The 13,792-nt window shown below is 36.0% G+C and overlaps 1 protein-coding gene across 1 annotated transcript in view; it reads left to right on the top strand.

Moving 5' to 3' along the window:
- Nucleotides 1-400: 400 nt before the first annotated feature.
- LOC123539348 (SCO-spondin-like) overlaps nucleotides 401-13,792 on the top strand; it is a 50,822-nt gene continuing 37,430 nt past the window's right edge. The window contains exons 1-9 of the mRNA XM_053530661.1: nucleotides 401-510; nucleotides 811-879; nucleotides 3,872-4,135; nucleotides 5,556-5,708; nucleotides 6,717-6,887; nucleotides 9,065-9,235; nucleotides 10,999-11,169; nucleotides 11,635-11,799; nucleotides 12,974-13,141. Coding sequence (XP_053386636.1) covers nucleotides 450-510; nucleotides 811-879; nucleotides 3,872-4,135; nucleotides 5,556-5,708; nucleotides 6,717-6,887; nucleotides 9,065-9,235; nucleotides 10,999-11,169; nucleotides 11,635-11,799; nucleotides 12,974-13,141 — 1,393 coding nt within the window. The 5' untranslated portion in view covers nucleotides 401-449. The remainder of the gene's footprint in view (nucleotides 511-810; nucleotides 880-3,871; nucleotides 4,136-5,555; nucleotides 5,709-6,716; nucleotides 6,888-9,064; nucleotides 9,236-10,998; nucleotides 11,170-11,634; nucleotides 11,800-12,973; nucleotides 13,142-13,792) is intronic.

Here is a 13,792-nt window from a genome sequence, read left to right as displayed (position 1 = left end):
TAGTCTGCAATGTTCATATTTAGTCATTAAATTCACAATGAACATAGAAATTTGGCAAGAAAATGGTTACACTGTTGTAAAAAAAACGAAAAAGACATTTACTAGTTTAACAGTCCCAAAAGAGATCTCGGACCTGACAGAATCAATACATTTCAAGACAATCCGTCCTCCAGTATTTACAATGCTTTGATACTGTATGCGGACGACATTGTTATCTTAGTTGACAACGAGTACGATTTATGAATAACCTTTATAGCCTTAAAATTGTATAAACGATAAAATGCACACATTGCAAACTGCGTAATACCTCCGTATCTAATCATGCAGGGATAATTGTAAATTTATTCAACTTGAGACCCTAACAACAGATGCAAAATATAATATGTAAGACAGATAAAATGGCTTTGTTATAATTATATAACTCATGTTGGAAGTTTAAGAACTTTAGGATGAATTTAATAGTGTCAAATGTATATGTAAAAGTTTTAATTCTGATATTTTGCACACAAGGTAATGTTTTTAACAGTACTTTTATTTAAGTCTTAAATCTGTTGAGATGAAAAAGTGCGTACATGCATAATTAAGCGTTAACTTAATAACAATGTATTTACATAAGAAGCTAAAGTTTTGACTTTTGAAAAATTACAATAATTACTATTGTGTTCCAATTATAAAACTTTAAAGCCTAGCGTATTTATCGACTCATTTATAGAGAAAAATGTGTCATTTGCTCAAAAGTTTTTTTGTTGTTTTTTTTTTTTTGTATCATTTTATCTTGACAGTATAAATTAAATCTATTCCTTTTTTCAGATCTAAATGGGTCTCGTGTTAAAAGATATCTCTTGGACAGTTCGCCTTTACCTCAAAATGTATACACAGGTAAAATTTTATAGGAATAAATATTTAATCTTCACATCTTGGCTCAGGTATTAGGTGAGGGAACTAATGGCTTGCCCTCGACACGCCCTCCTCACCAACCCCCATCTGCCTGACTGGCAGTCTGTCATGTCATGAAAAGCAGGATCCAGCAATAACTTTTAAAGGCTAATGCAGATTCATAATATTATTGAAATATCAAAAGAGGATACGGTTTCAAACCTGTTAGTTTGCTTTTACAGGATCTATGCTTTGGCGAAACGTTTGCAATATTCTGAATTTTGATTTTAAAGAAGCTTATCTTTCACTAACAAGTATGAAAACCACTGCCTCCCAGCGGTGCATATTAGCACATGTTTGAAACCCCGGTATATGACGTACAAAAATAGTTCTACTTTTTGACTTTTTCAGCCGTTGACTGTTTGTACCCTGGATAAATATATTTTATAATATAAAATTGTGAACGTACGATTTGACTGTCAGTTCTGCCAGAAGTGCCAGAAGTGTCAAATGATAGCCCTAAAAGTAAAAGGACTGATAACCAGTGCTTACTGAGTGATGATTCAGGATCACTTTTAATCTGATTAAAGTACTTGATCTTCTAAACGAAGATCTGAGAACGACCCTCTGTATATCTTGGATTTCCAATATCGCTATTTTTATTTTCGCAAATATATTTTTATTTGAACCAACCAGACGACTTGTTCGAATGTCAAAGAGTAAGAAAAATGTGCAATCCAGGGCTCGAACCCGGGACCTCTCGCTTACAGAGCAAGTGGCCTACCAACTGAGCTAACGAGCTATCTGACACATCACTACATAAGAATTGTAAATATCAAAAATCAAGGCTAACTATAGATTTGCAAAATGTTGTAAGTTAAGCTCTGATTTGCTAGCGAAAGGGTCGTCAGAACGAGGCTATCAATAGCTTGTTCTCATATCCTAAGCGTAGCGTAACAGGAGATGTACTTTAGTCAGATTAGGATTAGTTTTAACTTCGACTTCCCTGGAATATGGCACCAATCAAAACAAAGCATTTCAATGACCTTGACTTTAATGTAATAAAATATGGCGGCCCCGGATTGAAAGTAGAAAATGCCGTTCGCTTGAAAATTCATAAATACACTCGCCAATTTTTCGGTGGAAAAGACATGTTCTTGAAGAATAAATTCGGCGGTAAAACTTTGCTTTTATTTAGTAACATAGAAAGTTGGAAATGATTTTCAGTTTTTGTAAATACAGCAGCAAACAATTTTCTACAGATGCTGGATTATCTAGCAAGTATTTTACTATTGCAGAAATAAAATCATTATCAACTCGCATTTACAAGCGATCTGCCTCTAAAACTTCGAATCGTAAAGTGCTCACTGCGCATGCGCAACGGAAGTTATGAAATTGTAAGGGAGAAGCATTTACATGTATTCAGTTTCTGTACTTTTTATGAACTATATCACCACTAAAGGGGAAGTAACTAAAACATTGCTAATTATGCATTTTGAAACTAAGTAGAATTTTAGAGTTATTTTCATTTTAAATGCCATGTATAAGAAACAAATACTAATGTGCCTCATATCTAAGATAAACTCTGGCTGACCTTACATAAACAGCTGGAAGTCAGTGATGTAACCATGGGCTGGAATACCTAATCATTGACAGATCTTATATAATCTAAATGGCCAGTGTGAATGGACGGTGGATGGAGAGGATGAATAAGAACTGCTTAATCATTGATAATTCATCCGCATTGTTTATGGATGGGACTACTTTGTGTAGCACATGAACATCCTTTGGTTGTGATTTGGAATCAAATAAAGATGCTACATGATTGTCAGGAATACACTTAACTTTGGTAGCGGGATAAACCCGCAACTCGAATGTGAATACATTGTGTATCTCGAATCAATTGCTGCTTGTTCTTGTTGTTTAAAGCAGTAGTCTTCTGTTGCTCACACACACACACGACCAAGATTATAAAAAATAAATATGAGACTATTTTTGTTTGATTCGGTCACATAAAAGTAGAAGATAAACTCAAACGACGCGAGGTTAAAACTTGGCAGTTGATTTAGAGCTATTGCCACTTGCTAGCACTGGCTTAAAAGAGAATCAGAAATAATCTTCCTGCGTGAAAATAAAACAAATTGCTTAAGATATCTGAGATAAAAAAAGAAATACTGCATGAAAGGTCCCAAACGAATGACATAAAACAAAATTCTGGTTACTCTTGTTTTTGATAGTTAGGATAATATTTCAGCAAGTATCAGACATTCAAAGTTTACGTAATGAACAACCTTTGTATTATGTAGTTTTATAAAGCATCTGTACAGTCTTTATGACTTACAATTTTATTGTTGTTATTAATAATACAAATTTATTGTACCTAAATTGTTATGAAAACTCTAGCTTACTTGACATACTAGTACTCCGGAGCCCGCTTTCGTGAAAAAATAGTAATGGTGTAATGTAAGAAGACGTGCTCGTGGTTCCATTTGAGCTCGAATCCACGACTCCAGAGTTGAGCGGCCGGCATCTAAATCACTAGACCCCCTCTCCCCGTATCGTTATTATGGAAACGGGTGAACTGGAAGACACAGGAGAGCAGGAGGTAAGAGTCTAAGTCTACACCAATAGGCCCTTACATCCAGGAATCATTTGAGTCGCGCCATGAGAAAACCAACATAGTGGCTTTGCGACCAACATGGATCCAGACCAGCCTGCGCGTCCGCGCAGTCTGGTCAGGATCCATGCTGTTCGCTAACGGTTTCTCTAATTGCAATAGGCTTTGAAAGCGAACAGCATGGATCCTGATCATACTGCGCGGATGCGCAGGCTGGTCTTGATCCATGCTAGTCGCAAAGCCACTATGTTGGTTTTATCATGGCGCGGCTCAATTTTAATTATTGTGTGCGATTTCAGAAACAATTTTGACCTTTACGTTTATTAGATGTTAGATATACTTGAGTGGTTGTTTAAATAACTCATCCTAATTTTACAGGCCCATATCAGTGGACATTATGGACAGCTTGGTCAAACTGCGACGGAAATTGTTTAATTAATGGAGGGATAGGAAACAGGATTCGAGAACGATTTTGTGACGACGGAGACGATTTCGTAAAAATACATCACTGCCAAGATCCATACACTGGCGATTCCGATGACACAATTATAGTTAAAAGATATAAAAGGTCAGAAGATGGACATGAGGACAAACATACTGACTTTGAATTTCAAACTTGTCAACTTAATTGTACTCATAATGGTAGGTACTAAAATATGTTAATTAGTGAATATTTAAGAGGCTTCCAAAGACGATATTTTGAGATCGATGTGGGTTCGAAATTCTCATGGGGATTAAAGTTCTTAATGTAAGGAAGCAGTCCAGCTAGCTGGCTTAAGGAATGTCGATAGTTCGAGCCAGTTGCCCATCCGTGCCTGCACCTGGGGTCTTCCCATAACAATAAAAGCTAGATTTTATATTGTTATATTTCCGTCAAAACGCATTGCTTAGTATTGAAAAAGTAAATGTTTGCTGTATATATGCTTCACCGTTTTAACAATACTAGATACAATTTTTTTATGTTAATTGATCAATATTCGGCTGAGGTGGATTTCGGATAACTGTTATCATACCTGCCTTGTTAAATCTACAAGAGTTGAATATATTCCATGTCAGTCTTTTTTCATAACTTTTGATAACCTTACCATCACAGCTATTCTTCCAGCATCTTGATGTAGTATTCATGAACATAAATGTTTGTAAACTGCTCTTAAACAAATAACTATTTGTCAAATGTGGATCATGCATATTTAATGAAAGTGGTCCAGTCAAAGGCATGATACAAATTCGGAATTTTGAACGGTGCTATACGGATTTCGATGCCGATTTCTGTCAGTTCGTACTGTCACTTCGTACTTATTTATGATATACAATACTTAATTTTTACCGAGAACGTACAAAGCAATAGCTTTCAAATGATAGCGCTCTCGATTATTTAAAGCCAGTCCACCAAATACTAGCTTACTTACGACCTTTACCAAAATAAAGTAGATTAATGAAATAAATTCGTATGTATAATCATCCATTTTTTCAATGAAATAAACCCGATGTTTGTAACAACTCAATTTTGTAAATCAGTAAAGTCCATTTTAGAATAATGTGAGACTGGATTATAATTATTTGTACACTGTTTCGTCCATAAAAGTAGCGCACCAACAAATTTTGGCTTGATTTTTTAGTGGGGCGAGCGCAAGCTAAAGACTAAAATGATATGTCTTTTATTTTAAATTTTTGAAACTATACGAGCGGCAAAACCAATAAACAACTTTTTAATTTGGCGTGACCTTACAACAAATAAACGTTATTATATGTTAAAAGTGATAAAAAAACTCATGTTTACTTTTTTCCCAAAGGATTACTGACTTTTTGTCAAATTCAGTGTCAATTTTATTAAAATCACTGTCGACTTTTATTTATTTATTTTTTTGGTCAAAAGTTTTGTTTTCAAACAATATGACAGGGTAAGGTATCATCCAGTTACATCGGTATGGGATCTACATGTATTATAATATACAACAGAATGACTGGTGACTGTTAGCACTGTAGTTTGTAAAGTGTATGAAGTATAATATAAAAGAATCGTATTCAATTCCACTATTAATTGTTTGGTGTTTTTTTTCAGTCAATGTGTGGGATAAGTGGCAAGCGTGGACAACGTGTAGTGTTTCATGTGGTGATGGTACGAGGTCAAGGTCACGACAGTGTAGCACCGGATCGGACTGTACCGGACTAAGTATTGATATCGCCACATGTACAGAACAGTTGTGTTCAATTAGTACGTTAATTAATCCTTCAATTGAATGATTGGTTAAATAATTTGCCCCAAATAATTTGAATTATCTAATACGGATTTAATTATGCTTTTGGTTATGTATTTAAACGAATTTAATTTCAGAAGTGAACGCGATATAAATACTATTATCTGTAATCTGTAGTGTTTAACTCGAGTCATCTTTCTATGGATGTCACATCAGGTGTCATGACATAATGCGAGAATACGATAGTGCTGGAGGGAGATTAAACATGTTGATAGAGCAATGATACGAGATGACAAAGGGAGATAATGTTATATTACTTCGTGCCTTCTTCCCCGTCCCCTTACCATGACTGTGCTGCCGTGGCCTCGCGTCTTCGAAATCGTTTCATCGCTCAACCACCATCCGGCCGTTGTACTATAGTGGCATCTCATGCACTCGGTGTTACAACGGTAGCACGATGACCGTAATAAAATATAATAATAACTACTAGCACTTCAGTTGTGATACATTCAATTATTCAGTTTTGTTAGCAGATGTCTGGCATATGTACAATAATACGGCAGTGTAGGTACTTTTATTATATAGATGTCACATAGATCAGGTGTAAAGGTGCGGGAGCGAATGCATAACGGAAAAGAGTAATATCCTATCTTCGTCATCACGACTATGCTACCTCACAATCGTGGCGTCGCGTCATCGTACTGTAGTAGGTTGTTAGTTTACTGCATGGAGCAATTTCACAGTTTTATTTGGCGTAAATATTTGCCGAGCAACGCGTCAATGTCACACTTAGGGGTCAGATTTTTAATGCTGTAACTATGAGCATTGTTTTTCATTTCATACATAGAGCAGATTTTTTTGACAAATATATTTAACTAAGTAAAACAGAGTATAGCTACAGGGTACAATTCCTTTCCACGTAGGTTAAGGTCACACTGATTTCCAATGAAAAAGACATTTGATATTTTCTCCATGTGACCGGATTTATTTCACTGAAAAACAGACAATATACAGTCGATTTTCAGACGGGGGATGGAGCGGTTGGACTGAGTTTGGAGAATGCTCACGAAGCTGCGGAAACGGTGTTACTTTCAGAACGAGGCAGTGCAACTATCCCGTTCCTCAAAATGGCGGACTAGACTGTACCGGAAATACACAAGAAGTTAAAGTATGCAAAAAATCGGACTGTCCTATAGGTATACATGTAAATGTGTCATAAATTTGTATTTTTTTCACAAGATAAGGTCTCGTCATGTCCTTCTAGTTGGTTTAATTTACTTTCATGTTTACAGGACCTTCCTAGATATATTTTGTTTATTACCTCTCCCTCACATATCTAAATTCTAACGTTTCGTTGCAAAACTACTGCATTTGAATCTAAATATTAGGTTATATACGCCACTGTGTTTGATTCATAAATTCAATAAAACAATATTCCTTTCCCTAGAAGCATAGAAAGAGGACTGGTCAGTAGTTAGTGGACATCTTGCCAGATAAGTGTGAGGTATTGAGGATTACTCGAAAGAACACAAATATTTACAATCATACATTTCATAAGAAATTTTTTTAAGAAAACGGACTGCCAAATACCATGGCTCCGCTTTAAGTAATGTTTTCGGTTGTTTAAAGTTATAACAGCAAAAGCAAATAGCTCACTCAGATTTCATCAAGAACAATGTTAGAACAAGTAAATGAAATAAATGAAACGACAGGGAAACAAAATAAAACACCAGTGTCAGCTAAAGCTCGAATATTGCTCCAACGCCATCCGCGACAAAAAATGCCTCACATAAAATATTAAACGAACATATGATAACAATCAGCAGCTCGATGTGTCTGCTAAAACAAAGGTCAAACGAGTAGCGCCATCTAAATGCTTACCATTGAACATCGCCGTATCCAGACCTCTTTCTTAACATTTTACAAAATAAAGTATATTCAATATTGTCTTATTGCAGCCATCAGAACCGTTTCATACCTATAAGATACCTGAACTACTTTTCGATCCCAAAATCTCACACTCAGCACAAACAAACTCCTGTTTCTTAAAGAACCATACGTTCTTGGAATGATTTCGTCCAGTTCAACTGTGCTGTGCAGTAGTCATGATAATAAACACAAATAAAAATCTAAAATCAAAGACTGTACTTCATAAATAAGACATTTAAAATATTTAACAACAAAATTAATTGGTTAGTTTGAATAATTTTGTGAAAAGGAATTTGTTTTAACATATTTAAAAACAGTCCGTGCATCGGCCTCAATCACCGAGAAAGTTAAGCGCCATACATTATTGTTCCTGTTATCGGAAAACCTTATGACATAATGTTTTTTGATTTTGGCTGTGACTAAATACAGAGTTGGTGCACCTGTGATATATTACAGACTCCGGTATATACCGGATTAACTAAATTTGAAAGAAAATATCTTAAATGTATATATTTTGTAACCATGGTGATACTAACCCTAATCTCTAGTCAGTATATTATGCATTTGATACTCTAAATGCGTGCGGACATGCAAAAAAATGAGTAATTTTGCCGTGCGCTCCAATGGATATTAATTCCGCGCAGGCGCAGAACGGCTGCACCAACTCTGCAATGAGAAACATTCTTTGATTTTATGTAATGGCCGGGTCATATAATTTATATAGGTCGGGGAATTATCGTGTAGAACCGTGTAGTTAGGTGCCAGAATTTCGTAATGTACTCTTTCTAACTGGGAGCCAGTAGAGCTCCAACAGTACAGACGGTAATAATATTAAGGCGGATCATCAAAACAAACGGCAGCCTGTCATGTCCTGAATTGCTGTAACTTACCCTATATGGTTTATCATCGTGTAGCAAACGTTTTATCATATGATAACCAGGTAATATACAAGGATATTGCATGACGGTATCACTGAATACCGGTCACTAAGAACTTCCATATGACGACATTAATGCACGTGATTATCTGTGACCCTAAAATGTTGTGTAAGGCCATGCAACAATGTTTAATGGCGTCCAGTAACACGAGGCTGCAACTCAGTCTTAGTCGAAAGACTAGGGGAGGTCATTGAAACCAGAGCTGACTCTGTTGAGTGACTTCAGTCACTCATGAAGGTTAATTTTATCTAGATGCTGCTCTAGAAGGGCATTTTATGCTACTTTTTCCAGAAACTTGAATCGAATTTGAGAACCTAAATGAATCTGAAATGATTAATTTGAATTTGAAACTAAGTTTCGTTAGACGAGGTCTAATCTGGAGGTTTTTGTTTGATTTGCCTTACCTCTTATTTTGTTGCAGGTGCCTAATCAACAAGACAATTTTTTATTTCATGATGCGCGTTACATTTTTTTTTCTGATCGAATCTTGAGCATCATTTTTTCAGATGGCGGCTGGAGTGGTTGGTCAGAGTTTGGAAAATGCTCACGTAGTTGCGGAAACGGTGTAACGTTCAGAACGAGGCAGTGCAACTATCCAGTTCCTCAAAATGGCGGACATAATTGTTCGGGAAGTTCACAAGAACCCAAGGCATGCCAAAAATCGGCCTGTCCGATAGGTATGAACGTACCTACGTCAAATACGTATGAAATACTTTACCTAAGGCCTAATTGTGCATTGCCAAAACGGTGTTCAGTACAGACATGGGAGTTGTGTGCGAGCTAGATTTTTCCGAAATATTTTTCTTCCGTAGAATGTGTTGTAATTATTAACGAAAAGCTCATCTTTAAAGTCTTTTTAGATTATAATTAGTGAAAGAGATTCATATTACTCAGAATAAATTGGCAAAAACAATTGAAATGTGACCATGTTTCGTTTGAAATAAAATACAAAAATAAAAAAATCTTATTAATTAGATAAAAAGACATGATTAACAGCTAAAAACTACTTATTCATTGATGAACGGAGAAATAATCTGGAATGTTCAAATTGATAAACGAATTGCCGTTTTTTTTTATTTTAGTCGGTTTTCTTAGAAATTAAAGTTTCATGGGAATGTTTTAAATCAAGCTCTGTATCTAAAAAAAAACTGTAGATGTAGATGATTTTGTGTTTCGTTTGTTTGTTTGGCTAAAACGCACACAACATTCCTGATTTTACATAAAACATGGCCAGAATGTTTGTCTGTATGTGGTGAAGGCAAAATAATATACTTTTTTTATCTGAGGTAATAGTCCTGACGAGGAAAGCTGGTTTCTTGCTGGACCTTGTCTTGATGTAGATGGAAAATGTTTTAACGGTTTTCAGTTGTCGTGGTGTTGTAGAAGTTGATGACACTCTGTCATCATTGGGCAAAACTGTTTATGGATGATTAAAGATGGCGACCAAAATGGCGTCTTAAGCCACATTCAGATAACATATATTTGATCAAACAATATTGCACCATTTAGTTTCATTTATAATTGTGCATTGCCAAAACGGTGCCGTATGTATTGAACATGCACATTATATCTGACTAAAGATTTATTGTAATACTTTTATTTACTTTATTGGTAACATATTGGTAATGTATCGGAACGTATTGTAACGTACACTTCATTTTTATGGAAACGTGTTGCCTTTGTTGTCTACATCATTCTGGAGAATATCTACTTACAAAATGAACTATCTGATGGCAATATTGTTTGATTAAATATATGTTATCTGAATGTTGCATAAACGTATCATTTGCTTAAGGCGCCATTTTGATCGCCATCTTTAAGCCTCCATAAAAAACGGATTCAACCTCCACGCCACCAGGGCAATTGAAAATATTAAATACATTTTCTATTTACCTCAAATCTTGGTTTCGTCGGGACTATAAGGTTTGAGATAGGAAAGCGATACAGGACATTCAGTTCCCTCATGTTTTTTTTTCTTTTTTGTTTTGTGTTCTTCATGTCGGTCAGTACCCCAGCTGAGTGCAAGGTATTCTGTTTCTGGCCGGTTTGTCTACCTCTGTCGGGTCCTTTATATAGGTTGAGGAATTATCGTGTACGAGTAGAGTATTATAGGCGTGTTTCAGCATTTCGCACTGTACCCTGTATCTAACTGAGAGCAAGAGGAGCTCCTATAGTACGTATGGTAATTAGATGTAACACTATTTAATGGTGTTTACAGAAACTTTGAAATTGATTTCAGATTCGACACGGGTCTGTAGTTCAATAAAATATTGTGGTAGCAAACTAAGTTTCGTTAGAGGAGGTCTAATCTTGAGTTTTTTTATAAGATTTTCCTTACCTTTTCTTTTGTTGCAGGTGCCTAATCAACAAGACAGTTCGTTATTAAATAATGCACGTTACATTTTGTTTTCTGGTCAAATCTTGGGCATCATATTTTCAGATGGTGGATGGAGTGTTTGGTCAGAGTTTGGAGAATGCTCACGCAGTTGCGGAATCGGTGTAACGTTCAGAACGAGGCAGTGCAACTACCCAATTCCTCAAAATGGCGGACGTAATTGTTCGGGAAGTTCACAAGAATTCAAGTCATGCCAAAAATCGGCCTGTCCGATAGGTATGAACGTACCTTCGTCAAATATATATATATCACTTAAGGCCTAGTTGTGTATTGTCATTCATATTGATGAATTTAAGAGTGTTTTTCGGAATATTTCAAGTTGATGAAAGAATCGTTTTTTATTTCGATAGTTTTTATTGAAAAATCAATTTATTTTTAGACATTTGAGTCGCATGATTAATACGAGTTCCCCACCAATATTTATCTGATCCCCAGAGGTAACTGACAGATCAGAGGTAAGTAGCAGACGACCTAAGGTATATTGACAGTCTTCACGGAGCACGGTATTCGAATCTACGACCGCCAGACTCAAAGTAGTATGCAACAGGGCGTGAAAAGCACTCGTATCCTATATTCTATATAATCAAATGCTGAATAAAAATGTATTCAACTTTGTACAAGTAACAAAGAAAAAGTAGAATACAATAAATAATAAGACTTAACCGTGTATGCTATTGTCAGATGGTGGTTGGAGTAATTTTACAAATCTGACATGCAGCGCCACCTGCGGCACGGGGGTTATGACGTCATTCCGGACATGTTCAAATCCCAAACCGGAATATGGTGGAAAAAATTGTACAGGGGTATCACATACGTTTAGCCGCTGTCACGTTCGCGACTGCGTGGGTTAGTTGTCTTCTTATTAAATATGCGTAATCCTTAACCTTTACCCTGCTAAATTCCTAAAATGGACTGGTCCATCATTCAATTTGGGCAATACCATTTATCATTCAAAGGGGTGTTCACTAAAAATTAACTGACTGAATAGCAAACAGTGTAGACCATGATGCACGGATGGACAGGCTGATCTTGGTCTGCACTGGTTGCAAAGGCAAGATCAGTTGCTGTCAGCAGGCTAAAGGTTAAATTGGCAGTGATCATTTTATGGTTTATGAGTACACTTGAATATTATACAAACCAAAGAAATATTTGGCAAACGAATATTTTCTCTGCCAACAGTCCACGTATGTAATTCATCTTTTACCGTACTATTCCGTATGGCAGACGGATACTTAAAATAATAACAAAAGTTGTCACCCTTTAGAAATGAATGTCAGTTATAATATAGATAAACCTAGTTTCTGCATTTGGACAAATCATTGCAAATTACACAAATCAAAGTTGCTTCAGTTCTCTGAAAATGGTGAATTGTTAAAGGTGTTGGACCAAAGTATGACCCCTTTATGCAGTCTTTCCCCGGAATTTCATTGCATCAGTAAATTGACGATAGCTTGTTTAAGGTAATATCGAAGGAATAATTGTGCACTGAAAAGATTTGATCCTTCTATGAGAGTCACCGTATCCACAACATTACCATCTACCTTGCGTGTTCTGTTGTCGTAATGACTTAATTTTGACTCATATAATATAGTCTATTGGTAACCTTAACCATTTCGTATGACTGAAGATTTGAATTGTGTTTATTATTTCAACAATTTAAAAAAAAAATACCATAACTTATTTTAATATTCGGAATATTCTTACACAATTTGGATATTTTTTGTTTTGTTTCTTAATAATTTCTAGAAAACCGCATGTTTGTGCCTCAAGAACATGTGCCAGGAAAATACCTTGTCAAATTACCGAAGAAAAAATATGCGAACATACAAGATCTCTTTATCATTTATCTTCAACTGTTATTGCCATTTATTAAAAAAAAAAAAAACAAAAAAAACCCATTAATCGAATTTACATGAAAACTGAACAGCTTATAGAACATGCGCATTACTCTGCAAAAACAAACTTACACATAAAATATAACACATAAGCATATACGTTACTACATAAAAAACTGTTTTAGTAAATGCATGGTCGTTATGGTCGGTATGGAGTGACTGCAGTGTAACATGCGCATCTGGAACAAAGTCGAGAACACGGACATGTTTATCAGCAGTTGGCTGTATTGGTGATTCACACGAAAAAGACACATGCTCGAAGAATCCGTGCCTTCAATGGCTTCATATTGTAGGTAAGCTGATTTACTCGCATATTTTTAATATTAGACAAAACCTTTTCATAGATACAAGGCCACACAGATAACAGTGCATAATTGTTGTTGTAAATCTGAGGCGATACTGACCTTCCACAAAACAGCGGGAAACGTCGTCGCACCCTGGCTAGGAACGAAACTGTCGGCGTAGGGATATAGTTTATTCGAAGTTAGATACCCTTTAGCTACATTGTCACCAGAGTACCGTCGTACTGACCTATGAAAGCATATCTCGATGCCCTAGTTACAAACGGCCGTAGGTAATACTGGCATATTATGATCTATACATTTTTGGAAATTGTATTCCAGGGCCGCAATCAATCAAATATTATAGAAGTGTTACACTGTTTATCAAACCAAATAAGGAAATTTCTTTAATGAGACTTTTTAACATTTTTGGTCAAACTGATGTCACAGGATGAGAAAAATGTGCAGCCAAACTCGAACCCTTGTCCTCGGAATACCGTACCGACTGAGCTACCCAAACGCCTACACACTTCCACCCCGTTTTAATATCTACGTTCTGTACTGTGACATACTTCCTCACCATTTTGAATTTTAGCGGGTACTTTATATGTAAGCAATTACGGGCGTCTGAGACTAACCAGTGTAATGCCGTAGCGGCATCAC

This window comes from Mercenaria mercenaria, chromosome 18 (assembly GCF_021730395.1).
Source record: "Mercenaria mercenaria strain notata chromosome 18, MADL_Memer_1, whole genome shotgun sequence".
Lineage (NCBI taxonomy): Eukaryota > Metazoa > Mollusca > Bivalvia > Venerida > Veneridae > Mercenaria > Mercenaria mercenaria.
This window is presented reverse-complemented; position numbering and strand designations above follow the sequence as displayed.